Source organism: Xyrauchen texanus, chromosome 4 (genome assembly GCF_025860055.1).
Source record: "Xyrauchen texanus isolate HMW12.3.18 chromosome 4, RBS_HiC_50CHRs, whole genome shotgun sequence".
Taxonomy (NCBI): domain Eukaryota; kingdom Metazoa; phylum Chordata; class Actinopteri; order Cypriniformes; family Catostomidae; genus Xyrauchen; species Xyrauchen texanus.
This window is the reverse complement of record NC_068279.1, coordinates 49,313,857-49,341,147: the sequence shown is the minus strand read 5'-3', so window position 1 is coordinate 49,341,147 and position 27,291 is coordinate 49,313,857. Positions and strand designations below refer to the sequence as shown.

At 41.0% G+C, this 27,291-nt stretch overlaps 1 protein-coding gene across 1 annotated transcript in view; it reads left to right on the top strand.

The window, feature by feature from the left end:
- Positions 1-27,291, top strand: part of LOC127634949 (ankyrin-1-like) — a 191,680-nt gene that overhangs the window by 96,834 nt on the left and 67,555 nt on the right. The window contains exons 10-25 of the mRNA XM_052114737.1: positions 1,642-1,839; positions 1,993-2,091; positions 2,393-2,491; positions 2,772-2,870; positions 6,715-6,912; positions 7,016-7,114; positions 8,414-8,512; positions 8,709-8,906; positions 9,062-9,160; positions 9,291-9,389; positions 10,310-10,408; positions 11,874-11,966; positions 12,952-13,024; positions 16,932-16,952; positions 19,037-19,133; positions 20,000-20,078. Coding sequence (XP_051970697.1) covers positions 1,642-1,839; positions 1,993-2,091; positions 2,393-2,491; positions 2,772-2,870; positions 6,715-6,912; positions 7,016-7,114; positions 8,414-8,512; positions 8,709-8,906; positions 9,062-9,160; positions 9,291-9,389; positions 10,310-10,408; positions 11,874-11,966; positions 12,952-13,024; positions 16,932-16,952; positions 19,037-19,133; positions 20,000-20,078 — 1,749 coding nt within the window. The remainder of the gene's footprint in view (positions 1-1,641; positions 1,840-1,992; positions 2,092-2,392; positions 2,492-2,771; positions 2,871-6,714; positions 6,913-7,015; positions 7,115-8,413; positions 8,513-8,708; positions 8,907-9,061; positions 9,161-9,290; positions 9,390-10,309; positions 10,409-11,873; positions 11,967-12,951; positions 13,025-16,931; positions 16,953-19,036; positions 19,134-19,999; positions 20,079-27,291) is intronic.

The window sequence follows — 27,291 nt, the reverse complement described above, 5'->3', positions numbered from 1 at the left end:
AAGGTTCAGAGATTTGGCTCTTGTGGACTCCACACTTAAGACACCTAGATTGCTCAGTCTATCATGCATGGTTGAGCGCAGGTAACTCTTTACCAGTTTGAGAGTAGAGAAGCTGCGTTCACATGCAGCTGTACTCACAGGAATGGCAACTGCAATTTTGCACAATCTAAAGAGCTCGTGGAATACCTCTTTAAATGGCTCAATGAGCACAGTCAAATCTACAACACTAGTGGGCTTCTGTATGCCAGCTTGCACTTTCCTCTCCAGAATTCTTTTCATTTGGTGAAGTTCATGTATTAGGTCATCTATGTTGCATGAGTAGATAGAGGCAAATGGAAAAAGTTCTTTCTCATGGCAAAATGTTGCACTAGTTGGGTTCAGAGCTTGGATTCCCATCATAATTTCACAGTTTGGTTTTGAGAATCGTCTGTTTAACTCACTCAGCATCTTGTCAAGCACGGGTAGAATATACTGGTCCGAAAAGTGTCTTTAGTACTTTCAGAACGGCCAGCTAGTTGGGACATTGTAACATATCCATGGAGCTTTGAGCTCTGTTTAGTCTTTCTTTTTTATAATAGATCGTAATTACGATCGGGGTGGCCAGTGGGGTGGCCGCGATTATTTCCATGGTGGCCGTGGCCACCCCTGGCCACCCCCTAGCTCCGCCCCTGGCAGTTCGGCTGCATAAGTTGGTGAATTAAGCTAGTATTTCACCCTGTTTATCATGTCATGGTTAGTGGCTAGTCTTATAAACCCTCTGCTTAAACACGTTTACAGATTTTTTAATTCAGTGTGTATTAACACATGAATCAACCGCGTTTCACTCAACCGAATGTTGCTGACCTCATATTAAACGAAATGCGCATGTGCGTTAGCGTGTTGATTGACAGGCAATGTCTGTATCTAAAAGGTGATTGGCTCTTATACCTGCAACTTGGGACTTCCTTTCTATATCCATTGACTGTTGGGTGCTAGAGCTTCTTGGTTGGGTGTTCTAATTTTTCCCATTTATTTAAATAGAAGTGACTCGTCTCTGTCTGCTAAATGGTCTCTAGCCTCACATTCTATAGAACTACAATGCCAATCATAGAGTACATCTCCTCCCCAAAGTTTGCACACATTTACTGCTGATAATTTCCTTTGACAATACAGGGACAGTAGTGGTGTACAAAAGCAACACGTTACTTTATTTAAAAAGTAACTGCGATTTTATGGTCTAAAATAAAAAGAAATATTGCGTTACCTTATTTGTTACTCGGAAAAAAGGAATCTGATTACGCAACACGTTACTGTTATCGCGTTACCCCAAAACTGTTGGTGAGTGTTAAATTTGGACCCTGACTATTCTGTGATTGGATAAAATAGAGGAAAAAAAAGACGTATATTGATTAAATATTTTGCTTTAAGGGTCAAGTTTAAATGTTTTCAATGAAGTTTTGACAGCATTTTTTGCACATCATTATTGACAGTGCAAGTACTTAAATTCAAATTTTGTCTGCAATATATCAGGAATGTATGCTAATTGTAAGTTAAAGCTTAAAATTGCTTAAAAAAATTAATAGAAGGTTAATTGTCATACATTTTAAAAGCCTATACCTTTGGTGGCTTGGGCGCAAATGTTCTTGTATTATTACTTCACAGAACGGCCTGTCACCCATACATATGGCAGCCCAGGGCGAACATTTAGACTGCATCAGACAGCTGTTACAGTACAATGCAGAGATTGATGACATCACTCTAGATCACCTCACACCACTGCATGTGGCGGCACACTGTGGACATCATCGTGTGACCAAAGTGCTCCTGGATAAAGGAGCCAAGCCAAACACCCGTGCTCTGGTTAGTGCACACACATACAGTATGTACACGTGTGACCATGCTAAATGGTTATATTATGTATAATATTTCTGTATTTCAATAAGTTCTGTTTGCATTTATCCATAAACTGTTCATGAAAATGCATTTATATTTGCGCTCTCTTGGAATGCTTAGAATGGCTTTACGCCTCTCCACATTGCCTGTAAGAAGAACCACATGCGTGTAATAGATCTGCTGTTAAAGCATTCTGCATCGCTGGAAGCTGTTACAGAGGTAACAAGAACATTTCTACTGTTTTCAAGAATTCTGTATTATTTATCTAATCATTGGTGTGCTGTCAATATGCCGAGTGCCCCTTCTGTGGGCTTCTTCCCCATCCTAATTTTCTCATCCCATATTTAAAGGGGCTCAAGTGGGGCTGACCGCACACTACTTATTTTAGTGAACACTAAATAGGGAGATGCATTATAAGTAGTGTCTCTGGACCAAATATAGCTCTCTGAGAAATCATACAGCGATAATTTAAGACTGTGATATGTTTAGTTCTTTTGTAATTTTGAATTCTGTCCAACAGTCCGGGTTGACCCCACTGCATGTGTCCTCCTTTATGGGTCATCTGAATATAGTGAAGATACTGATGCAGAAAGGTGCTTCCCCGCACGCCTCAAATGTGGTAAGCAGGTGACATTATCAACAGATACAGGAATTGTTTACCCATAAATTCTGTTATTATTTCTCGTCATTATGCTGCTATTTTCATTTCTTTATGTTGTTTGAACACTAAAGGACACACTGTGAACAGTCTTTACAAAGCTCTTTCCATACAAAAACAGTGACCATGAAAAAGGACAAAAAAGCATCATCAATGTTTTAAGATGTATTGAGTGTGAGCTCTGCTATTGCAGTAATAGTAAGTGATTTTATAATAATAATTTACTGATCTGTATTTGTAGAAAGTGGAAACACCTCTGCACATGGCATCTCGAGCAGGTCATTGTGAAGTTGCAGATTTCCTCTTACAAAATGCAGCCCCAGTTGACGCTAAAGCCAAGGTACTCCTATTTAATGTAATTTTATTAAAAAAAAAAAAAAAAAGAATTTTTTAGTTAATTTAATTTAATTAAACTGTATTGTTTAATTTTCTTATTAATTGTATTTTTTTTTATAAATGTTTTTGAAATAAATTAATTAGTTAAAAAAAATAATAATAATATATATATATATATATATATATATATATATATATATATATATATATATATATGTATATTAATGTATAAATATAATCTTTAATATTTTTGTTCTATTTTTTATTAGTAATTGTAATTGCTAAGATTTTTATTATTATTCTTCTGCCCTAAAACTGATCGTGCAGACCAAACCGTTGAGCCCTGTTCACACCGCGGGCGTCGCTTGACTTTGTGATCTGTTACGCTGGTGAGCGTTCCTACTGCTGCCGCCAAATGATATAGAACAGTGAATATGCTCAAAAAAATGTTTAACTTCTCCGTCTTGGCTGCACTCGAGTCGACTCAAGTACAGCTACACTGTCTTCATTCTCACTGGTAGTCGCTGGCGAATGTCGCTCGTCATGTGTTGAAATTTTCTCAACTTGTCTTGTCGCTCCTCACTGCGATCACTATTGCCAACGGTCGCGACAGCTCGTGTCACCGGAAGTCGCTGTGCTCTCATTGAAAATGAATGGGATCATGTCACTTTGTCATGCGATGGCGTTTGCAGTGTGAAAGTGGCTTAAGGCCTAGATACATGAAACTTTGTGGAATGGTAGTACTGCTGGTTACGTTTGTGCATGTTTTCGGCCCGGTTAGGCAATAGATAGCGATGTAGCAAAGGCAAATTTGTTCTGCGCCATAACTCCTAAACCGTATGTCATGCTCAACCATATGTGATATAAGTTTCAAGTGCCTTATATCATTGGAATCCTTGGCTTTTCGTAGGCATTTACGCAAATGCCTATAACTCTAGAACGGTAAAAGATATTTTGACAAAACTCGAGAAACTTACCATACGTGAAAAAAACTGCACACCTTGGCCATTTGGTGGAGCTATAAAATTTTAAAACCTAAAACTGGCTCAAACAATGGAGCCATTGGTCCAATCGACCTGTAATTTTGCATGCAGTGTATTTGTCCAAGGTGCCATCAAGGCCTATGAGGACAGTTACATATCTCAAAAATCATCAATCATTCAACTTTCAGCATCTATTAGACAGGCTGATCAGAACAAAACTTTCTGGGCCTATTTGTGTCTTGGCCCAAGAAGTCTCTGCAAAATGTGAAAAAGAATGGGCCACCAGGGGGTGCTATTACATTTAACATGCATGTAAATCATTGAATATTATGTGGTGCGTCATAAAGACACAAATTATACATACCTTAATATTGATCTACACTTCTGAACAACTGTTCCTCAAGAACAATTGGTGTCAATCAAATAGTTTTTTATTTGAGTTTCCCCTTCTGTCACTCACTCGACGTTGTGTCGAATGAAGTGACACAAGGGATCTTCCTGGGACTCCAAACGTACCTCTGAACCTGAGAAAAGGGTATAAAAGGAAGCGGGGCAGCGACAGGCGTTGAACGTCCTTTTCAGGACGTGTCTTTTTAAAGATGTTTTTCCGCCTCTGTGTAGTTCCTGGATGAGGTTGATTTCTCTCCACTTCTGACGGTCATAAAAGCTGCCTCCCGTGCCTGGGCTGCGATCACACACAGGCAGCATTTTATGAATGGTTCATGTTCTCAGTGCGAGAACATAGCCATGGCAACATTGCGGTCGCGGCTTTCTTTTCTCTCCTCGGGTCAGGGACCAGGTCGTGAACCTGCAAGCAAGCTGCCCTGGGAGGAGGCAGACCCAGCCTTCTCGTTGCTGTGTCCAGTTCGTGCTTTGCGTGTCTATTTGGACCGCACGCAGTGCTCTAGATGTTCTGAGTAGCTCTTTGTCTGCTTTGGCGGACAGCGGAAAGGGAACGCCGTCTCCAAACAGAGGTTAGCTCACTGGGTCGTTGATGCTATTTCCTTTGCTTATCACACTCAGGCCGTGCCCGCCCCCTTGCGTGTTCGAGCACACTCTACGAGAAGTGTGGAATCCTAGTGGGCACTAGCCCATGGCACCTCCTTAGCAGACATTTGCAGAGCAGTGGGCTTGGCAACACCCAATACATTTGCCAGATTTTACAATCTCAGGGTTGAGTCGGTCTCGTTTCGTGTTTTGTCAGGTCTGAGCCGGTAGAACTTGGTAACGCAGCACAACCGACCGGGTGTTCCACTTGCACACAGCGAATTCAGCACAGCAATTCGCAGCCAGACACACTACAAGTCACAGGTGCTCTGTACTGGTGTCAGGCTCCATGTTCCCTTCTCAGGCAAACTCCTTGTGATGCATTTCCCGCGATACGGTCCCCCTGTCAGCGGACCCGCGTTTCCCTTGGGCAACCCTGCTGCCTCGGTCGCCGTGCTGTAGAGTCCCCCCTCATTAGGCTGGACCTACCACTGCGCGATTTCCCACATATGGCTTCACAACCATCGTGGTGTATTTGCCACATGTTACCTCCCCCTAGACTGGGCAGGATGTGGCCTCTGCAGGGACTTTTCCCCCTGAAAGAATAGGACCGGGAAAGACCGCCTTCCCCGACGCGTTTCATAGAGTTAAGGTAGCCCCAGTTGCTTCACGTCCTATGTGAGAGACATAGAGAGAGAAAAGGTCACGGCTGCCGGGCTTGCTCCCATGCTAGTCATGAAGCACCTGTTCCCCCCCTCAGGGGTGCAGGGAACCTAAGGTCTGTATGTGATATCTCTTTGGGGGGCGATGGGGAGGGCTACGTGCAGCCGACACAGTTGCCTCTAGCACGCAGTAGCCTGCTTGCACCTGTCTCGACAGTTCACGTAACACGGTCAGTGCATGGCGTTTAGATGGAACCTCTTGTGTCACTACTTTTGACACAATGTCGAGTGAGTGACAGAAGGGGAACGTCATGGTTACTGTTGTAACCTCCGTTCCCTGTGGGAAGGAACGAGGCGTTGTGTCCTTCCTGCCACAGCACTAGACCTACCACATTTTCTGATCCTCAATGCAAAATCCTGACTGGCACTCACTGCCCCGCTTCCCTTTATACCCGTATGTCCGGGGTGGGGCATGCAAATTCTGTCTGCCAACTTGACATTGGCCTTTTCTCAGGTTCAGAGGTATGTTTGGCATCCCAGGAATACCCCTTGTGTCACTTCATTCGACACAACGTTGTTACAACAGTAACCATGATGTCATTTAAAAAATCAACCTTTGCTAATCCTATGTTTTTTATGCAACATCAACAAAACCTGTACAGGAAGAATCTTTGGACAACCTAGATCAATAGTTATCAAAAAAAGTTTAACTTTTCATTTGGCATGGCTATAACAGGGTAATTTAAACATATGGGTGTGGCCTAGATTACGCAAAAGCCAGTAACTCCTATAGAAAAAGTTAGATTTTCATCAAATGTAGAAAGCATATGCGAGATGTTATTTTGAAGAAGAATGCAAAGTTTGGTGGAGATCGGGCATTAGGTAGCTTAATATTGTCAGAAATGTTAAAACATATAGATTAATGCTTAATATTTTGTTGCACAATCACTTAAAGGCCCTGTACCGCTTGAACCCCAATAACTGCTATATTTATATTTGTTCTTGAAATATTGAAGTATTACATTTTTTTTATATATATATTAAAACTTGTATATATATATTTTTTAAACTTTATAAAAAATATATATTTTATTATTTTATTATTTCATTTGTGGGTTTTAGTTTTGTTAGGGTTTTGTTATTTTGTACAACCACTTTGGTCTTTAATTCTGTTTAACAAATATACAAAAGACAAAATAACCTTCACCTCTATCAGGATGACCAGACACCACTACACTGTGCTTCCCGCATGGGCCACAACGAGATGGTGAAGCTGCTCCTGGAGCACAAGGCCAACCCCAACTCCACCACCACAGCTGGACACACCCCACTGCACATCACTGCCCGTGAGGGGCACACACAAACTGCCAGCATCCTACTTGACATGAATGCCCAGCTTACCAAAATGACCAAGGTACATTGCTGCCTCAGCCTGAGCCTAGTTTTTAAAAGATTTTTAGTGTGCTTATTCATGCTTTTTCTTTAAACCTTAATGCCATGTTTTGGGTGTCTTGCAGAAAGGCTTCACTCCCCTTCATGTGACAGCCAAATATGGAAAGGTAGATGTAGCAGCGCTGTTTTTAGAGAGAGGGGGTAACCCAAATGCTGCAGGCAAGGTAGGCTATAAATCAACAGCATTCATTCATGTATACATGTTTTAACAATGACATGGTGTTGGAACAATTCAATCCTGGTTAAGAATAGTTAATTACAGAATAGTTCAAATAGTTCAAATTAAAGTCTGATATGGGTTTTCTATTGCCAAAACACAGTAACTGGTATCAAAATCTAGAGAGCAAGGTGGCTGATGGTCGATATAATGCCCATAAATACATAATACAATTTAATTATGGCAACTGAGATGTACAAAAAAACTGTATCACTTTACAATTAGGTTTTATTCGTTGACATTAGTTGATGCATTTAGTATCATGAACAAACAATTAACAATATATTTTTACAGCATTTATGATTCTTCGCTAATGTTAGTTAACAAAAATAGTTAGATTACTTCAGTTTAGATTACTTTAAAATGTAATCAAAGAGATTACATTTCTGACTACAATTTTTGTCATGCAATTTGTAATCAGTACCAGATCACAGTTCAGAAGTAATCTACCCAATGCTGCTTATTTCTTGAACATTATTGTACACAATATTAACTGAAGACTGACTAAGAAATATTTATACAGAACAGAAATAGTTTAACAGAAAATGCTATTATCTATTGACAGTGTTGGGGAAGTGATCCACTACAGATTGCTCATACATTTTATAATTAGGTTACTTTACTCACAGCTTTATTAATTGACACAACTTAATTAATTAATAATCAACTAATACTACAAAAATAAAAATGTGACACACAATCTGTTTCTTAGACATAAATGTGTAAATCAAATAATGGAGTATGTCAGTAACTGTAATCTCATTATAGTAAAGGCTAGGGATTACTAGTCTTTCCACATGCTGTTCCATCTCGCTGTTCCATGGTCTAAAGTTTAGCTTTAAAAAGTGTACTTGTGGGCTGTCAGCATGTCAAGATAAACTGGATCGCACGTGGACAATATGCATAAACATACTATGCATACTATGCTCTGTAAGCGAGATGTAGCGGCACATGGAAAACCAAAGTATTATTTGGCCTTAATTTAAGATGTAACATGTTACACTATTGAACAACTGAGAAAAATACTTACCACCTCTATCCATTCACAATGCAGTTGGTTGATTTTGGAATTAATGTGGGGGGGGGGTTGGCTTGAGTGGACTGGTGCTAATTAGCTTGGCCAATATATAGGACTTTCCTCTAGTTAGAATTACATTTTTTCATATCTATGGCATTTTAATCAGACATTATAAGATGGCACTGATGAGAATATTGATGTTATATATTTTTCTCATTTTATCTATAGGTTGGACTCACACCATTACACGTGGCTGTCCATCATAACAACCTGGATGTGGTCAATCTGTTGCTCAGTAAAGGTGGATCACCACACAGTGCAGCTCGGGTATGACACAGATCTCCTCAATTTTCTTTAATGTCAAGTACTTAACAAAAAATTATTATAGTAATGAGTATCGTTGCCTTGCTTTCTAATTAACTAAAGATTTTACAAGCACAATTATATTAGAGAATGTTTGTCAGAATATCTGTCTTCAATCTACATGTATTTTGTATATTCACCTGCTCTGTTGTCTCCTCAGAATGGCTATGCTCCGCTCCATATTGCTTCCAAGCAGAACCAGGTAGAGGTGGCCAGCAGTCTTCTGCAGCATGGAGCCTCTGCCAATGCTGAGTCACTACAAGGGGTCACACCCTTACACCTCGCCTCCCAGGAGGGTCAACCAGACATGGTGTTGTTGCTCATCTCTAAACAGGCGAATGTAAATCTGGGCAACAAGGCAAGCTTACCATTTTATTTTAATTTAACCACGGTGACCATGATTTGCCATCATTTGATTTCCTTTCCTCAATTTAGAGCCAAGCACATTGTGAAAGCATGTCACCTGTATGTGTCTGAACTAGACTGGTACATTTGCCTATTTTCCCTCCTCAGAGTGGACTGACCCCCCTACATCTTGTAGCTCAGGAAGGGCATGTTGGCATTGCTGATGTACTGGTGAAGCATGGGGCGTCTGTCTATGCTGCCACCCGGGTAAATACTTGCATGTTTAACCAATTCAGTATGGAACACTTAGTCAAAGCTTTATTGTTTTTCCATATTGTGATGCACATTTCATGATTTAATGATACTTATCATATGAAAATGATTATATTCTCTTTAGATGGGCTATACTCCGCTTCACGTGGCTTGTCATTATGGCAATATCAAGATGGTTAAGTTCCTTTTACAGCAACAGGCCAATGTAAACTGCAAAACCAGGGTAAATTACATATTTTTTCTGCTTTGTTCAGCTTTATAAGAAGCAATTATCATAAATGTTTCAACTGTTGATTAATACAGTAGGTGTAGTTCCAATGGAATTCTTCAGAGTAGACTTTGTTTTCTCATTTAAAGGGATAGTTCACCCATAAAGGACAGTTCTCTCATCATTTACCATCCCAGATGTGTATGACTTTCTTTCTTTTGCAGAACGCAAATTAAGATATTTAGAAGAATATCTCAGCTCTGTAGCTCCATACAATACAAATGAATAGTGATCAGAGATTTGTAGCTCCAAAAATCACATAAAGAAAGCATAAAAGTAATCCAGCGGTTAAATCCATATCTTCAGAAGCAATATAATAGGTGTGGGTGAGAAATAGAACAATAATTAAGTCCTTTTTTACTATCAATAGCAGTAGGTGGCTGAATATGGAAGAGAAAGTTTAGATATTTTCAGTAAAAAGGACTTAAATATGAATCTGTTTCTCACCTACACCTATCATATCACTTCAGGAGATACTCATTTACCAATTGGATTCATGAGGATTGCTTTTATGATGCCTATATGTCCCTTTTGGACCTTCAAAGTTCTGGCCACCATTTTTGGAGCTATAAAGGTCTGATCACCATTCACTTGCATTGTATGGACCTACAGAGCTGAGATATTCTTCTAAAAAAATCTTTGTTTGCATTCAGCAGAAGAAAGAATTTACACATCTGGGATGACATGAGGGAATGATGTAAGTAAATGAAGAGAGAATTTTCATATTTGGTTGAACTATCCTTTTAAGTATCAACTTACTCTCAGATTTTTCACATAAAGTTCCATAGGAGAATTTCTTTTTTTTAAACAATGAGACACTGTAGTTGTTTTCTTTCATATGGGGTCTGAATGTATCCTGTTTTTGTGGGTGTTAGATGGGGTATACACCGCTACATCAGGCTGCTCAACAGGGCCATACGGACATAGTGACACTGCTCCTGAAGCATGGAGCACAGCCCAATGAAATCACACCAGTAAGAGCCCAGCCGTTTTTAATCTTTAATCATGCAAATTCTTCAGTGTATCCCACAACTTGCATTAAATATTGTGTACAAAGTTGTTTGTTTAATATGATACACACAGTCGGGTCAAAAGTCACTATGAGATCACAGTGAAAATTAAAATCTAATTTAAATAAAACTGAAAATAATCAGTTGTAGTATTTTGAAAACATCATGAAATAAAAAACTTTTGAACGAGTTTACAATCAAAAAATGTTTTGCCTATTTTTAAGATGTATGCATTTGAATTAAATCAAAGTTCCATCAAATTGAATTGTGTAATTTTTTTTTTTAAACAAAATTACATAAACAAATATATAAAATATTTAGTTATTATTTTATTTATTTATTCGGTACCACTTTAGTTTAGGGATCAGAAATAACTGATTATATAATTAACAAAAAATTACACCTGTAATTGTCTATTTATGGCCTTGTTTGTCATTATAAAATATTTATTGCCTAATTTCCTATTGTTGCTTCATAGTCCCTTTATATTTGCTTTTGTAATAAGAATGAATTTCTTAGCTAAAAACAAAACATATCAATAGCTAGTGTGATACAAAATACATCCTTTATAGGTTCTCAGTACTCTGTGGGAATGTGCGGCATAAATATGAAATACACATAGAATGCATACAGTATTTCAACAACGCATGGAAGGTTAAGGTTCGGTTTAGGTGCAGAGGTTGGGGTGGGGTGGGGTGTTTGTGGGACTCTAAATAAACACAATAAACATGCTGCTGTGATGCCTATATACTGCATGGTAGTATTTATTTAGGGGTGCAAATAGCATCTAACACTATTTGCCCTTAGTGCAAAGAGGATGTTTTTTATGTTGCTATTTACACTAAGCATCAAAAGTCTTTGCCTTCTATATTTATTTCATACTTATAAGCTGCATATACACATAGTGTAATGAGAACATATGAAAGATGTATTTTTCACCTTACTAGCTATTGATAGCTTTTATTTTTACCTAATAAGTTAATAGTTAGGAAACACAAATGTAAATGGAATATTAGGCAAGGATAAGAAATCAACAAACAAAGGACTAATAAATTCCTTCTAATTCAAAACATGTCTGTTACTAATGCCTTATAAGTCTAATTATTAGTCATTAATTATTATCTAATTTCTGATCCCTAAAACAAAGTGTTACCATTTTATCAAAGATAATCAATTACATTTTATGGATTTGTATTATTAAATAAAAATATGTATATCTGAAATTTTTTTTTTGGAGTGTATTAATTAATTAAATTAGTATTAAATAAGACGCTTAAAATAGAAGCATTTTCATAAGTGGTTTCAATCTTTTGGACCCCACTTTAGGCTGTAAATAAAAGGTGATGTTTTAATTCTAGTCTTTATCCCTAAAGAAAGATGTTGTAAATTGACATTTGAAACAAAAACATACATTTTTAATCTCCTTTAGAACGGCACATCTGCTCTTGCCATTGCAAAGCGCCTTGGATACATCTCAGTCATTGATGTGCTCAAACTTGTCACTGAAGAGACGGTTACCATGGTGAGTTACAGTTCCCAATCTGTTTCAAATTGTGGTTATTCAAGCAACATCACGCAAGCAAGAGTGCTGTTGAACATCAGTACGGCTGGCATGTGGCCATTTACGATAATGTCAACATTATCAAATGTCGTGTCAGCATAGTGGTAGACCCGGGTTTGAATCTCGCGCTGGAACAGGGAAGTAATTGCTTTGGCATAATAAGTGTTGTTTATAATTTGGAGGTTCTATTTTTCCTCCATAACATTACATTTTTACTCCACTGATGGTTAGGTTTAGGTTTGGGGTTTGACTTGGGGGGTACAGTTTAGAAAATATGCATTCTTCTTCACTGTATTACAGCCTGTGCAGCTGAGACAATTCGCTTTGCAACTCACTTTTGGCGCCCCTTTGTGGACATTACACCCAGAAAATGAAGCTTACACATGCCAATACGCCCAACAAAATGTATTGCTTTGGCCACTGGGGGAAGCGTTTTGAATTTCGGTTTGTGTAGACCGATTTTGGATAAGGAAATATCCACCTACTGTTTTTCATTTTAACAGTGAGATCAGTCTGACACAGTGCTGATATTCAGTACAACATTAATATTGCTTTAGTATATTTCATGATATTGCTTTTATACAGTGGTTCTTTAAAAGTTAATATAAGGGGAAAGTTAATAAAAGTAACTTACATTGTACACATACAGTAATTTGGCCAGTTAAGGTATATAGTGCTATGTTTAGTTTTTAGTTTTTTTGACAAACATTGTTCCAAACGAATAGCAAGACCAACTACTGCGATTTGCAGAGCAAAGACAGACCGCCTGTCTGGAATGTTACAAACACAGTGGAGTGATACAAACAATTAAGCGTCCCAGTGCTGTTATACCAAATGTCATGGAACGCTGCTTGTCTAACCATATTTGAGGACTGAAACATAATAAAAATTTAAATATTTAAAGCCACTATATACCCATGTTTACTAATCAATGCTTCCCTTTCAGACCACCACAGAAAAACATCGCATGAGTTTCCCAGAGACAGTTGATGAGATCTTGGATGTATCTGAAGATGAAGGTAAAAACCGACAAGCTCTGAAGGATTCTGTTTCTGAAAATTGTCTATTTTAGAGTTGTTAAACCACACATAGTTTTGATATACTGTACGTTTTAAATGTAAATTAATTCAACCTTGTCTCATAGAATGAACGGAACTATAACTTAAATTTAGCAAACTGAATTTTATGCTCTGCATTCTACTTTTTGCCGCTGTTTCCTGGTGAAATGAACACTAGAGCCACTACAACAACTGTGCATTTTATTAACTTTTACACAAATCATGACTACAATGGCAGGCTATGACTTTAAACATATATTTTTCACACTATTACTCACACACTGCTGTTTTGCTATCGAAACATTTTTACTCTAATGCATCATTTGAAAAACAACACATTTTAATGCTTGTATTACAGACACACCTACATTAACACAGTTATTCCATTTTGATTAGCTTGTGTGGAAGCTCACCTCATAGAGTGTTGGACTTTCGAATCGGAAGACCAAAGTTCAAGACCAGTCAAACACACAAGCCAACACATGAGATAGAAGTTTCATAGAAGCGACACGAAATGAACTGGTTGCTTCAGAAAATTTGCTTTTCATTTAGCAATTGTTTTTGGACACTTATCGGTCAGTTGTGACCGGTGTATTTTAAGCCTAGGCCTTCAGTGCGATTCAGGTCATTGAGAGAACACAATTTCACAATTAACAAAACACTATGGACATCATACATTATGTCACAGCCACATAATGTCACCAATTGACATTTAAAAAACATGTCCATGCATGAAAGCCAAAAAGTTGAAAAGATGCTGAATGCTCAAGCAAGCCTAATTTTTACTGCAGCATGATTGTTATGTGAAATACATAACTAAATAAGAATTGGATATGTCTTCTGAACTGACATTCAAAAATTATATTTTTTTCATATGAATCTAGGAGTTCTATAATACCTGGAAAAAGCTATCTAATATTTTTTGTCATTTAAACGTCACTTGCAAATAATTTGTTTCGTCAGGGTACTCGTTTACTTCGAACACCCTGGCGCAAAATCCGTACACAAAGGATTGGTTGACAGGGCATGACTCTCTTAAATGATGCCAATGCCACTAGCAGGGCCATTTTAAGAGTAAAATATTTACCAATATTTAACTGTTGTCACGTGCTCGAACAGGGCACCTGAGTGCACCCCTAACACAACAAATAAATCCCATAAAGGTCTAACCTTTATGGAGAGACAAGAGAATGTCTAGCAACAGACTGCTGATGCTCAGCCACTATAACTGCAACATAGATTTTAAGCATTGCTGGGGTAACCCCGGTCCCCAAAATGCTCTTGCAAGAAAATCCAACACTGTACTGACAGAGCAGTGAACTGAATTTTAATTTTGTGCTGTACACCAAGAAGTGGAAAAAAAATGGCATTTCAATGTATACAGCCTCCTTGTCGATAGAGCTCTAGCATTTTGAATGGTATCAACCACAGCGGGGATAAACCATCATTCAAAAGAGCGCCCTCGCTCGAAGCTCACAGGTACACTTCCGCTCTGCCGAACCTCCTCAGATTTGTTTCACAATCTGCAGATGTGATGTCCATTCTCCGGGTGTCTGGAGAGGAGATCGCCCTAAATCAAACCGACCCATAACCGACACTTTGTTCTGTGTCCACAGAAGGATGCGATGTGCCAGTCTCAGCATGGCATGAGCAGCACCGTGAACATGTATGTGTCAATCCAGCCACTGGCGTATACAGCACACCTGTCCAAACAGAACGGCCAATATTTGAAAGTCCATTTCCGTGGCAACAGAGTCTGGTAGCAGCCACTTGTCACTCTGAAGGGATGAAGTGCATGCCTCAGTGGTTGAAGTCATTTTGTTGAGTTCATCCAGCATTGTAAAAGGAATGACAACGTATGATGCGATCATGAGTCCCAAAAGCCTGGGAAATGTTCTCAAAAGGAAAACATGTCCCACTCTGAACATCGCTAGGTACTGGCATAATCCATGCATACATTTTGTGAGAGTGCTTGGTGCCAGAGTAGGTTTTAGATGCATTTCGACACATGCATTATGCTCTTGTGGTGCTGCACCTAGCTTTTGTAGCGTAGAGATGAGTTTGGTATGAACTTCCCCCTGAGTCTGAGAATTAAGCTATGTGGTCTTAACGCGCTCAATACGAACAGAAGGATGCAAAATTGTTTCACGTTGCCCCCAAAAGATAAACTAAAAGCTCTTGTGCTTCGATGCACTCTGAATATGGAAATAAGCGTTCTTCAAATCTAATGTCAGAAATCAGTCCCATGGCTGTACTTGTGACATTATTTGTTTCTGTGCCAACATTCTGTATTGACATTTCATTAGAGTGACATTAAAACATCTCAAATCCAGAAAGGGACGCAAACCCCTTTGATATAACCATACTCTATCATTCATATTACCCATTTCAAAACGTTTTGAAAACATTTTGAAAGTAAAATATCCAGGCATGTTTACAAAACGTCCTGAAGTGTCTACAGCAGGGAGACTCATGGAATAAAACATCTTCCCTTGCATGTTGAATGGGGAAGAACGTAGGGAGAATTGCCTTTATTATATATAGGCATCCCGCGACCCTGTACACAGGATAAGCGGTTGACGATGGATGGATGGATGGATATATATAGGCATGCATAAAATGTCGCCCTAATGTGTATATACAGCAGGGACATTCATTGATAAAACCTCTTCCCAGGCATTTTGAGCAGGGAAGAGTGTGTGAGCATGGGGGATATTGGGAACAAACTGGTCAGCTACAATGGCACTAGCATTCCTATGGGAAGACAGGGTGTGGTGCTTTTGACTGTGTGTGTTTTTTGAAAACTTGTGCTTGTTGAACATCGAATTTTGTTCACTGAATGGGTTACATCTTCGTTACACAGCAAGCTCGTAAGGTTTGTGTGTAGACCTATATTAATTGTACGCTGAGTTATATTACGAGTGCCCGAAACCCTTGGTCATGGAGGTAGAGGCAAACTCAGTCTGAAGATATGCAATGCTCATTCGCCAGCGCAAATTACTGGGAAAACTGAGCTAAATTGGTGTACTGAAAAATACACTAAACCGGTCCCAGTATGTACAATGTGGGAATAACGTGTAGTACTTGAGACAAAGTGCTTTTGCACACTGTATAGAGAATTCAGTTGAGAATGTTCAACATTAATTCACAACTTTTTTCACGAGGGAGACAAAATTTCGAGCGTTCGAGGCATGAAGAACAATGTTACAGTGCAGAGGGCAAGGCCGGGTCATGATTCTACACACCCAGCCACTTATCAGGCTAATCAAGCCTCTGAGAGGGATAAAGGCCAACTGCGAACAGTGGTGTGACAGAGAGTGAGCATTTATGGGCATATATATATATATATATATATATATATATATATATATATATATATATATATATATATATATATATATATATATATATTATATGTCTGTGTTTAGGTTCAGTTTTATATTAAAACTATTATTTGTATTTTCAAGCCGGTTCTCACCTCCTCCTTTCCCTTAATCCCTTTACAAACGCGAACTTGGATGTAGATCCCTAGGGGCGTCACTTAAGCCCTATCAGCCAATAAATTGGCATGATTGTATAAGGGCTTCAGACCACGTGACAGTCAGATGGTGTCTCCATAGCATTCAAACGCAGCATAGAGTTCCTAAAAAAGGAACCTCATCTGATTACAACACCATTTCACTCACTTTTGGTGCCCCCCGCTGGACATTTCACTGGGAAACTGCAGCGAAACTCTTGTTTTGCTTAAATTTTGCGACAGTCATGTAATGTTCATGAGATCAGGCTGAATTAATTAGATTAATGTACAATTTTAAATACATTTTAAAGAGAGAGCATCCTAAAAAATATGCTGCTCTTGGTTTTCTAGGTATTGCACAGCTAACGTTAGGTATGCATTTTCCACTTTCTTCATGCTGTGGCCATTGTCAGTGACTTCATTTCAAGCGCACACACACACACCAGCACATTGTCATTCTCATGTGCACAGTGAAAATAATGGTGGATGTGCCATTAGCATGTGTGCATTGATGTTGATAAGCTTAAAATATATTGAACCTCTCCCACTAACCAGCAACATCGTCTTTTTCAGTTTTTCTTGAGTTGTATTTCTTGAATTATATTGTTATATTGATTTTCTTGCATCGACTCTTCTCATCCAGTTAGAAAGTTTTATACATGGCATACATACACTTAATTTTATGCTCATTAAAATTGAGAGTATAAAATTAAAGTAAATGTTCATTTAGGCTATTTTCATGTTTGAATGTGTATGAACTATTCATCATTAAATATGTTTGTTAATGACAATTGTTACTTAAAATGTTGCTTCTAAATATTAGTAAAATTAAAAGTGTTGTACAAAGATAGGTGGTCTGTGGTTAATGTTAGAACATTGAAAACACTTTTTAATAGCTTTCAGTTATTACATTAAGAAACATTATTATATTATATAACAGATCATTATCTGTTAAAAGCAGAAGTTAATGTAAGTTCTTTATCGATGGGTCGTTAAATCTAGAGTTCTTCCCTTTCTAAATTAGACACAGATATAGCTTGCTGCCGTGACAGCTGTAAAAGTGATGAGGAGAAAATCATTCAAAATGTATTATCTCCAGGTAATTATCTCAGTAATACGGGGCTGATAAACGCTGGTGTTCTCTTTCATTTTTTTGCTGTGTTTTTTTCCTTTAGCGCTTCACAATTGATTTAAAGATGGCATTGCAAGACTCGATGTTGTGTTTTGTGATGTGAACGTTAATCCCAGACTACACTACAATCACGTCCAGAGATGGTTTAAACAGAGACATACAACTCTCACAATGCTGTTACAATGGATCATTAAATCTAGAGATCTGCCCGTTCTAAATCAGACAAAGGGATAAAGTAGTGCGCTAATATCACATTCATTTAAAAAGCTTTACGAACAATTGGAAATATGGACATATGTTTTTTGGAGACCACACACTCTGTAAAAACTTTGTGAATTTAAATCCACAATCCATAAATAAACATAGCAACATAATTTAGAAGAGTTGGCACTGTGATCTGTGATCAAGGCTTTATGATGTGGACAGAGCACCATTTGAGCCTTGTAAACGTTTCATATCCATCCGAGCTTTCGCGGAAATGTTCTTCATTTAGCTGCCATACACAATGCCAAAGTTAAAATATTTTACCTGTAGAGTATAGATTCATCACCATTCATGTCATTTAACATGCATGTGAATTTCATTATTATGAGTTGAAGAGAGAAGTGGTGGACTAATACTTCTTTGGAAAATGTCATTGATGGAGAATGTTTATGGATGAAACTGTGCATATGAAATGTTAAAAATAACTTTGTATGTGTTGATGGAATGATCCTCATTCAAGCCTACAGCTTCACAAAATTGAGTGAAATTAATTTGTTTTGATATGCACTGTGTTTTTGTCCATCCAAAATAATCGTCACTCATTCACCATCAGTGTTGGGAAAATTACCACATCAAGAACAAAAAGAATTATGGACAATACATTTAGGTTTTAAATGAGTCAAAAAGTAATTGTGAATTTGTATAAAGAACACAAGTAATAGAAAAGTAACTGTAACAGGATTTTTGAAATGAAATAGCAGTCCCCTACATGAAAGGAAAAAGTAATCTGAACACAGTAATGCGTTACTTTCTCATACAAAAAAGTACTTTGGCGGAACCATGTTTACCTGTGAAAGTATGCAGATGGTGATACCGTTGTCCTTTAATGTGTACCACCGTACTAAATGAATACCATATTCATGTCCTGTACCAGGGCTGTGTACATTGTACTCCAAGCTACTTCATGGTAATGTTATCACCATGCCCAAAATCCTTAGGTACAATTTGGTGCTTTTTTGTAACTGCTGTTACACTCAATAGCTCTCATTTTCTCTTAATCTGACATGTTTTGTCTAACTGTTCTTCTCTTTTTCTCTCTTTTTGATCCTCCTTGCGGCAGGCGAGGAGCTGCTGGGGACCGAGGGTGCCAGGTACATGAAGATGGAGGACATGAAGGACCATGATGAGGATTTCCTGTCCCCCAAGAAAGTTCTAGAGTACGAGGGAGGGCTGGAGTCATGATGTTGAAAAGGGTTCAAACTAACATGGAGAGAAAAATGTATAGAATCGAGCAGTGTTTTTCAATCACTAGAGCTACACATTTTGGTTGTCTCCCTTATTTGACACATCCAGTTCAGATCATGGAGCCTCTACATGTTAGCTGCATGATCAGTAGAATCATGTGTGTTATATAAAGGTGATATTCACAATGTGTAGTGTTATGCTGCGCTCAATTCAAAGTCAGATGTGGGATATTCCTACTTGATTTCTCCAATCTCAGACTATATTTCCAGAAGATTGGAAGATTGTGTGTAAGGAATCAAAACTGCAAATCTCTCGTTTTCTTTCAACTGTCAGCAGAGATGTCTCCAAGCAACCCAATTGAAAAACTATGCTGCAACGCTACTATTTGTGCTACAGGTGTAAAATTGTCAAAAGAGCGTACAGTTGAGCTGTCTTTGCAAAAGTTTATTATTAAACAAGCTTTATAGCATGTAATGCAGGAACTGTGACTCATTGCTTGACATTGTTTCATTAAAGTGAATGTTTATCACTAACTTTTACATCACACACCTGCATCTTGGCAAAATCGGGGTGGAAGATTTCCACATGAGTTTCCAAGTTGGAAATCCGACTTCAAGTGGCGTTCCATTGCACTTTTTCTAATAAGAAGTTGAAAAATCAGACTTTCCGATTTGGATCCTCCAGAACTGAGAAACACTGGAATAGGGGAGAGCTCTAACATTAATGTAGGAAGTTACAGTATGTAGAATATTTAGAACCCAAACAGAGGAACAGCTGTCCTATTCCAGTCTCATTTCTTTGTCTTAGACTTATTTCTCATTTTTCTTTTCACTTTAAGGAATCATTCTCCTGCTATTCCACGGATCCCATGTGTGTCTCCTGAAACGGTAATGCTTAAAGAATATGACCTGGAACAGGTACGTTTAATGCATTACATTTTAAATCTGGTGCAAAAATCTTAGCCACACTCTCTGAAGCTAGATTAAAGGGGGGTGGGGGGATAGTAGTGCACCTGTTCAGTGCACTACTATTCCCATAGTGTCCCATAGTAGTTTTTAAAACAACTTGAAGAGTCAAGTTAATACCATGGAACATTAATTTTGTATATAAGATTGTTTATGAGTATATCAAGGTACCATCACTGCCATATACACTCACCTAAAGGATTATTAGGAACACCTGTTCAATTTCTCATTAATGCAATTATCTAATCAACCAATCACATGGCAGTTGCTTCAATGCATTTAGGGGTGTGGTCCTGGTAAAGACAATCTCCTGAACTCCAAACTGAATGTCAGAATGTGAAAGAAAGGTGATTTAAGCAATTTTGAGCGTGGCATGGTTGTTGGTGCCAGACGGGCCGGTCTGAGTATTTCACAATCTGCTCAGTTACTGGGATTTTCACGCACAATCATTTCTAGGGTTTACAAAGAATGGTGTGAAAAGGAAAAACATCCAGTATGCGGCAGTCCTGTGGGCTGAAAATGCCTTGTTGATGCTAGAGGTCAGAGGAGAATGGGCCGACTGATTCAAGCTGATAGAAGAGCAACTTTGCCTGAAATAACCACTCGTTACAACCGAGGTATGCAGCAAAGCATTTGTGAAGCCACAACACGCACAACCTTGAGGCGGATGGGCTACAACAGCAGAAGACCCCACCGGGTACCACTCATCTCCACTACAAATAGGAAAAAGAGGCTACAATTTGCAAGAGCTCACCAAAATTGGACAGTTGAAGACTGGAAAAATGTTGCCTGGTCTGATGAGTCTCGATTTCTGTTGAGACATTCAGATGGTAGAGTCAGAATTTGGCGTAAACAGAATGAGAACATGGATCCATCATGCCTTGTTACCACTGTGCAGGCTGGTGGTGGTGGTTTAATGGTGTGGGGGATGTTTTCTTGGCACACTTTAGGCCCCTTAGTGCCAATTGGGCATCGTTTAAATGCCACGGCCTACCTGAACATTGTTTCTGACCATGTCCATCCCTTTATGGCCACCATGTACCCATCCTCTGATGGCTACTTCCAGCAGGATAATGCACCAGGTCACAAAGCTCGAATCATTTCAAATTGGTTTCTTGAACATGACAATGAGTTCACTGTACTAAAATGGCCCCCACAGTCACCAGATCTCAACCCAATAGAGCATCTTTGGGATGTGGTGGAACGGGAGCTTCGTGCCCTGGATGTGCATCCCACAAATCTCCATCAACTGCAAGATGCTATCCTATCAATATGGGCCAACATTTCTAAAGAATGCTTTCAGCACCTTGTTGAATCAATGCCACGTAGAATTAAGGCAGTTCTGAAGGTGAAAGTGGGTCAAACACAGTATTAGTATGGTGTTCCTAATAATCCTTTAGGTGAGTGTATATATATATATTGTTGGGGGCTTTTTTTGTGAGGGATATTAGTTATTGTACACATTTTATTTATTTGTATTCATAACTATGATTAAATGTTTTAATTACAACCCCAATTCCTAAAAAGTTGGGACAGTATGAAAAATGCTAATAAAAACTAAAAGGAGTGATTTGTAAATTATATAAAGTTGAGACAGGGGAAATTTAAGACTAATCACAATTTGACGAGTTGAAGTAACATGGTGATGTGAAACAGGAGATGTTAAACAGGTGAGGCAATTGTGTCATAGTTTATAAGGAGCCTCCAAAAACAGCCTAGTCATTTAAGAGTAAGGATCATTCAAGATTTGTCAATTTGCCAACAGATGCTTCAGCAAATAATCCAGCACTTTGAGAACAATGATCTCCAAAAACAGATTGGAAGGATTTTGTGCATTTCACCCTCTACAGTGCACAACATAGTTAAACGTTAAAAGATTCGAGGAATCTGGTCAAATCTCGGTGCATAAAGGGCAAGACGAAAACCACTTCTGAATGCACATGATCGCTGATCCCTCAGATGTCACTGTCTTAAAAAACGGCATTCATCTGCAATGGATATCATGAACATGGGCTTGGGATTACTTTAGTAAACCTTTGTTAGTCAACACCACTCGCTGCTGCATCCACAGATGCAAGACTTTACTATGCAAAGCAGAAGCCATACATCAACACCGTCCAGAAGCGCTGCCAACTTCTCTTGGCTCTGTCTTATCTTAGATGGAAAGTAGAACAGTGGAACTGTGTTTTTTCTAAAAGTTTTTGAAAAGCCAGTGTCTGTGTGGGCCCGGGGTTTGTCAGGGCCCATTGCATGGGTAACTCGCACATCTGTGAGAACACCATGAATACAGACAGATATGTACACATTTTGGAGCAACGTATACTGGCATCAAGCACCATCTTTTCCAGGGATGCCAAAGCATTTTCCAGCAAGACAACTTAAGACCATATACTACACATTTTTCAAATGCATGGCTGTGAAAGCAGAGAGTGTGGGTGCAAGATTGTCCTGCCTGCAGTCCTGACTGTACTCCTGTGTGAATGTGTGATGCATTATTAAGTACACCATCCGGCAACGAAGACCCCGTTCACTTGTGCAGCTAAAGACCTGCATAATGGACGAATGGGGGAAAATTCCACTTTCTAAATGTATCAAACTTGTGTCTTCAGTGCCCAAATGCTTAATAAGTGTTAAAATAGAACAAATGGTGGAAAACACTCGACTGTCTCAACTTTTTTACTTTTTTGGAATTGGGGTTATAGAAATTACAGATTTATAAAAATATATATTTTTGTGGAATATTTTGTGTACATCTGATTAGATTAAAGGAATATTCTGGGTTCAATACAAGTTTAGATCAATCGACAACATTTGTGGCATTATAATGATTACCACAGAAATTTACTTTACTTAAAAAAAAAAAAGAAGCAAAACCCGAGGTTACAGTGAGGCACTGACAATGTAAGTGAATGGGGGCCAATTTGAGGGTTTAGTGGCAAAAATGTGAAGCTTATAATCTTATAAAAGCACACATACATTTTTCTGTTAAAACTCATGTATTACGTGAGCTGTAAAGTTGTTTAAATTGTCCTTTTTATAGTAATTTTAGGGTTTGTTGACATGATCGTCATGGCAACGAAATTGTAAAATTGGCAATAACAAATTCTGTTAACACACATATTGTTTACTTCTCGTACTTTTGAAAAAGTATTTTAATGTTTACGGATTGGCCTCCATTCACTTCCATTGTAAGTGCATCACTGTAACTGTAACCCGCACAAGAAGAGACAGTCACAATGTCGAATACAAACAGCTTTATTAAATACAAAGCGTGCAACAGTACAAAAAGGGCAAATCCAACTGAGAGTTGTCGAGGGGAGCGTAGGGTCAAAAGCCGGGGAATCAAGATGAGAATGACGAGACTAGTGGGAGCAAAAGACAGGGGAACAAGTGGAGCTGGCAAGCTAAGAGGAAGACAAGAGGAGTTCTAAGCATGCGAGCTCGAGGGAGCAAAACGAGCGTGCGAGCTCGAGGGGGCAAAACGAGCGTGCGAGCTAGAGGGGGGGCGGAACGAGCGTGGAAGCTCGAGGGGGTGGAGCGAGCGTGGAAGGTCGAGGGGGCGGAGCGAGGGAGCGGGGTTCGTGACAGTACTCCCCCCTCTAAAACGGACAGCTCCTGATGGCCGCGCTCTGTAGCGAGGAGCGCGACCTCTGGGAAGTGGTGCTGGACGATCCCAACAAACAAAAAACCCTGAACAGACAACCCACAAAACACACAAACAAAATTGAGGGCAGTCCAAGGGGCACAGAGGGAAATGAGACAGTCCATGGGGTCAATGGGCAGTTTCAAGGCAAGGTCGGGGGGAACATAGCGGACAGGCGGGTGGTCGGGAGATCTAGGGGGCAGCCATAGGGCAGAGACTGGGTCAGGGGGTCTGGAAGGCGACTGGAGGACAGGGACTGGGTCCGGGGGTCTGGAAGGTGACCACCGGACAGGAATAGGGTCCGGAGGCCAGGGAAGAGGCCACAGGACAGGAAGGGGGTCAGGAAGTCTGGGCTGAGCCGTGAAAGGCGGTGCCATCAGAGGCGGCACTGTAGGCGGCTCTGGAGGTGGGGTTCTGGAAGGCTCTGGAGGTGGAGCTGAAGGAGGCTTTAGGAGCGAAGGCCTGGAAGGCTCTGGAGGTGGAGCCAAGGGAGGCTTTAGGGGGGTAGGTCTGGAAGGCTCTGGAGGTGGAGGCCTGGAAGGCTCTGGAGGTGGAGCCGAAGGAGGCTTTAGGGGCGAAGGCCTGGAAGGCTCAGGAGGTGGAGCCAATGACGGTGGCGCCGTGGGAGGCTCTAGCGAGGTAGGCCTGGAAGGCTCTGGAAGTGGAGCCAAGGGAGGTGTCACCATGGGAGGTCCCCGAGGCGATGACCTGGCAGGCTCTGTAGTCTCGGGGGGTAGAGCCGTAGGAGGCCCGAGAGGCAGAGCCGTAGGAGGCTCGAGAGGTGGAGCCATAGAAAGCTCTGGAGTCTTTGGGAGCAGAGCCGTGAGAGGCTCGGGAGGTGGAGCCGTGGGGGGCTCTGGAGGGGGAGCCGTAGGAGGCACGAGAGGCGGAGCCGTAGGAGGCTCTAGTGGCAGAGTCCTGGAAGGCTCGAGAGGCTTGGGGGGCGGAGCCCTGAGAGGCTCGAGAGGAGGAGGAGCCCTGAGAGACTCGAGAGACGAAGCCGTGAGAGGCTTGAGGGGTGGACCATGAAATACTCGAGGGGCGGAGCCCTGAGAGGCTCGAGGGGAGGAGGAGCCCTGAGAGGCTCGAGGGGAGGAGGAGCCCTGAAAGACTCGAGAGGGGAAGCCCTGAGAGGCTTGAGTGGGGGAGGAGCCCTGAGAGACTCGAGAGGCGAAGCCGTGAGAGGCTTGAGGGGTGGAGCCATGAAAGACTCAAGGGACGGAGCCCTGAGAGGCTCGAGGGGAGGAGGAGCCCTGAAAGACTCGAGAGGGAAAGCCCTGAGAGGCTTGAGAGGGGGAGGAGCCCTGAGAGACTCGAGAGGCAAAGCCGTGAGAGGCTTGAGGGGTGGAGCCATGAAAGACTCGAGGGACGAAGCCCTGAGAGGCTCGAGGGGAGGAGGAGCCCTGAAAGATTCGAGAGGGGGAGCCCTGAGAGGCTTGAGAGGAGGAGGAGCCCTGAAAGACTCGAGAGGGGAAGCCGTGAGAGGCTTGAGAGGTGGAGCCCTGAAAGACTCGAGAGGAGAAGCCCTGAGAGGCTTGAGGGGTGGAGCCATGAAAGACATGGGCGCTGGCTCGCCGGCCGTGGCGGGCATGGGCGCTGGCTCGTTGGCCGTGGTGGGCATGGGCGCTGGCTCGTTGGCTGTGGCGGGCATGGGCGCTGGCTCGTTGGCCGTGGCGGGCATGGGCGCTGGCTCTCTGGCCGTGGCAGGCATGGGCGTTGACTCGCTGGCCGTGCCAGGCTTCGCGACTGGGGCCGTGACAGGCTTCGGGACTGGGGCCGTGACAGGCCTCGGGACTGGGGTCAATAAACTGAGCCAGGTTGAGAGAGCAGCGACCACCAGGCATGAATGATGAGGCTGGCTCATTCAGTCCATATTGAAAAATGTCTTTTAGAGCCACCTCATCAAAATTCACCTGGTTAGCCAGAGCACAAAAGTCAACCACATAAGCCTCCAAGGGTTGACTCCCCTGACGCAAAACCAAGAGTTGGGCCGCTGGGTCCATAATGTTAAGAGTTTAAAGTTCTGCAACCGCTGCCCTGCATAAACAACCCTTGGCAAGCACCCGAAGAGCCATCAAACCTCTCAGGGGGTTGAAGGCTTACGGCGCTCGGGGATGTGTTGGGAGCATAACCGGGCTCAGGGACAGACACAAGCGGAACAGGGTGAAACAAATCAAAAATTGCACGTACCTGCTGTCCCTGGGCCATGAGCGCTCGGTCATGCCTCCAAACCGTAGCTCCTCGCGCTGAATATGACGTGTACCTCCGCTCTAGTGAGCTGCGCGAATCCTCAGCGCGGGACATTGTGACTGTCTTCGGTTCGGTTGGTTATTCTGTAACCCGCACAGGAAGAGACAGTCACAATGTCGAATACAAACAGCTTTATTAAATACAAAGCATGCAACAGTACAAAAAGGGCAAATCCAACTGAGAGTTGTCGAGGGGAGCGTAGGGTCAAAAGCCGGGGAATCAAGACGAGAATGACGAGACTAGTGGGAGCAAAAGACAGGGGAACAAGGGGAGCTGGCAAGCTAAGAGGAAGACAAGAGGAGTTCTAAACTAGACGAGACTAGCGGGGGGCAAGGACACGGGAAACTAAATACAATAACCAACAGGAGTGAGACGAACGGGTTGTGATATATATAGGGGCGAGTGCAGGTGTAAACAATGATAGGTGATGAGATGAGTGCAGGTGAAACTAATGTGGTGACTGAGAGCGGGCGCAGGTGTACATAATGTTCTGGCCATTGGGAGCGGGCATGTGAGCCCGAGGGGGGAAATAGTGTACGAGCAAGAGAGCTCGTAGGAGCAAAACGAGTGTGGAAGCTCGAGGGAGCAAAACGAGCGTGCGAGCTCGAGGGAGCAAAACGAGCGTGCAAGCTCGAGGGGGCAAAACGAGCGTGCGAGCTCGAGGGGGGCGGAACGAGCGTGGAAGCTCGAGGGGGCGGAGCGAGCGTGGAACCTCGAGGGGGCGGAGTGAGGGAGCGGGGTTCGTGACAGTAACCAAAAAGGTGGGGCAAGCCGAAATAAATAAAAAATTATGCCACAAATAAGGTCAATTGACAACTTGTGTTAAACCCATAATATTTCTTCAACTAGTTATAATAAAGTGAAATTATTTCTTAATTATAATTTCTTAATTTCTTAGTTGGCTCATAACAACAAATGCAGTTTGGGATAGTTCACCCCAAAATAATCTTTCCTCATCATTTACTCACCCTCATGCCTTCTCAAACTTGTAAGTATTTCTTTCTTCTGTGGAAAACAAATGGAGATAGTTTAAAGTATGCATGATTTTTATTTTTTTATTTTCTCCATGCAATGTAAGTCAATGGGGTCCGAAATTTTCAAGCTCCAAAAAGGGCATAAAATCAGCATAAATGCAATCCATACGGATCGAGTGGTTTAATCCATGTCTACTGAAGCGATACAACCGCTTTGGGTAAGAAACAGACCAATAGTCCTTATTTATTATAAATAACGGTGAGTGAATGATGAGAGATGTATAATTTTTGGTTGAAC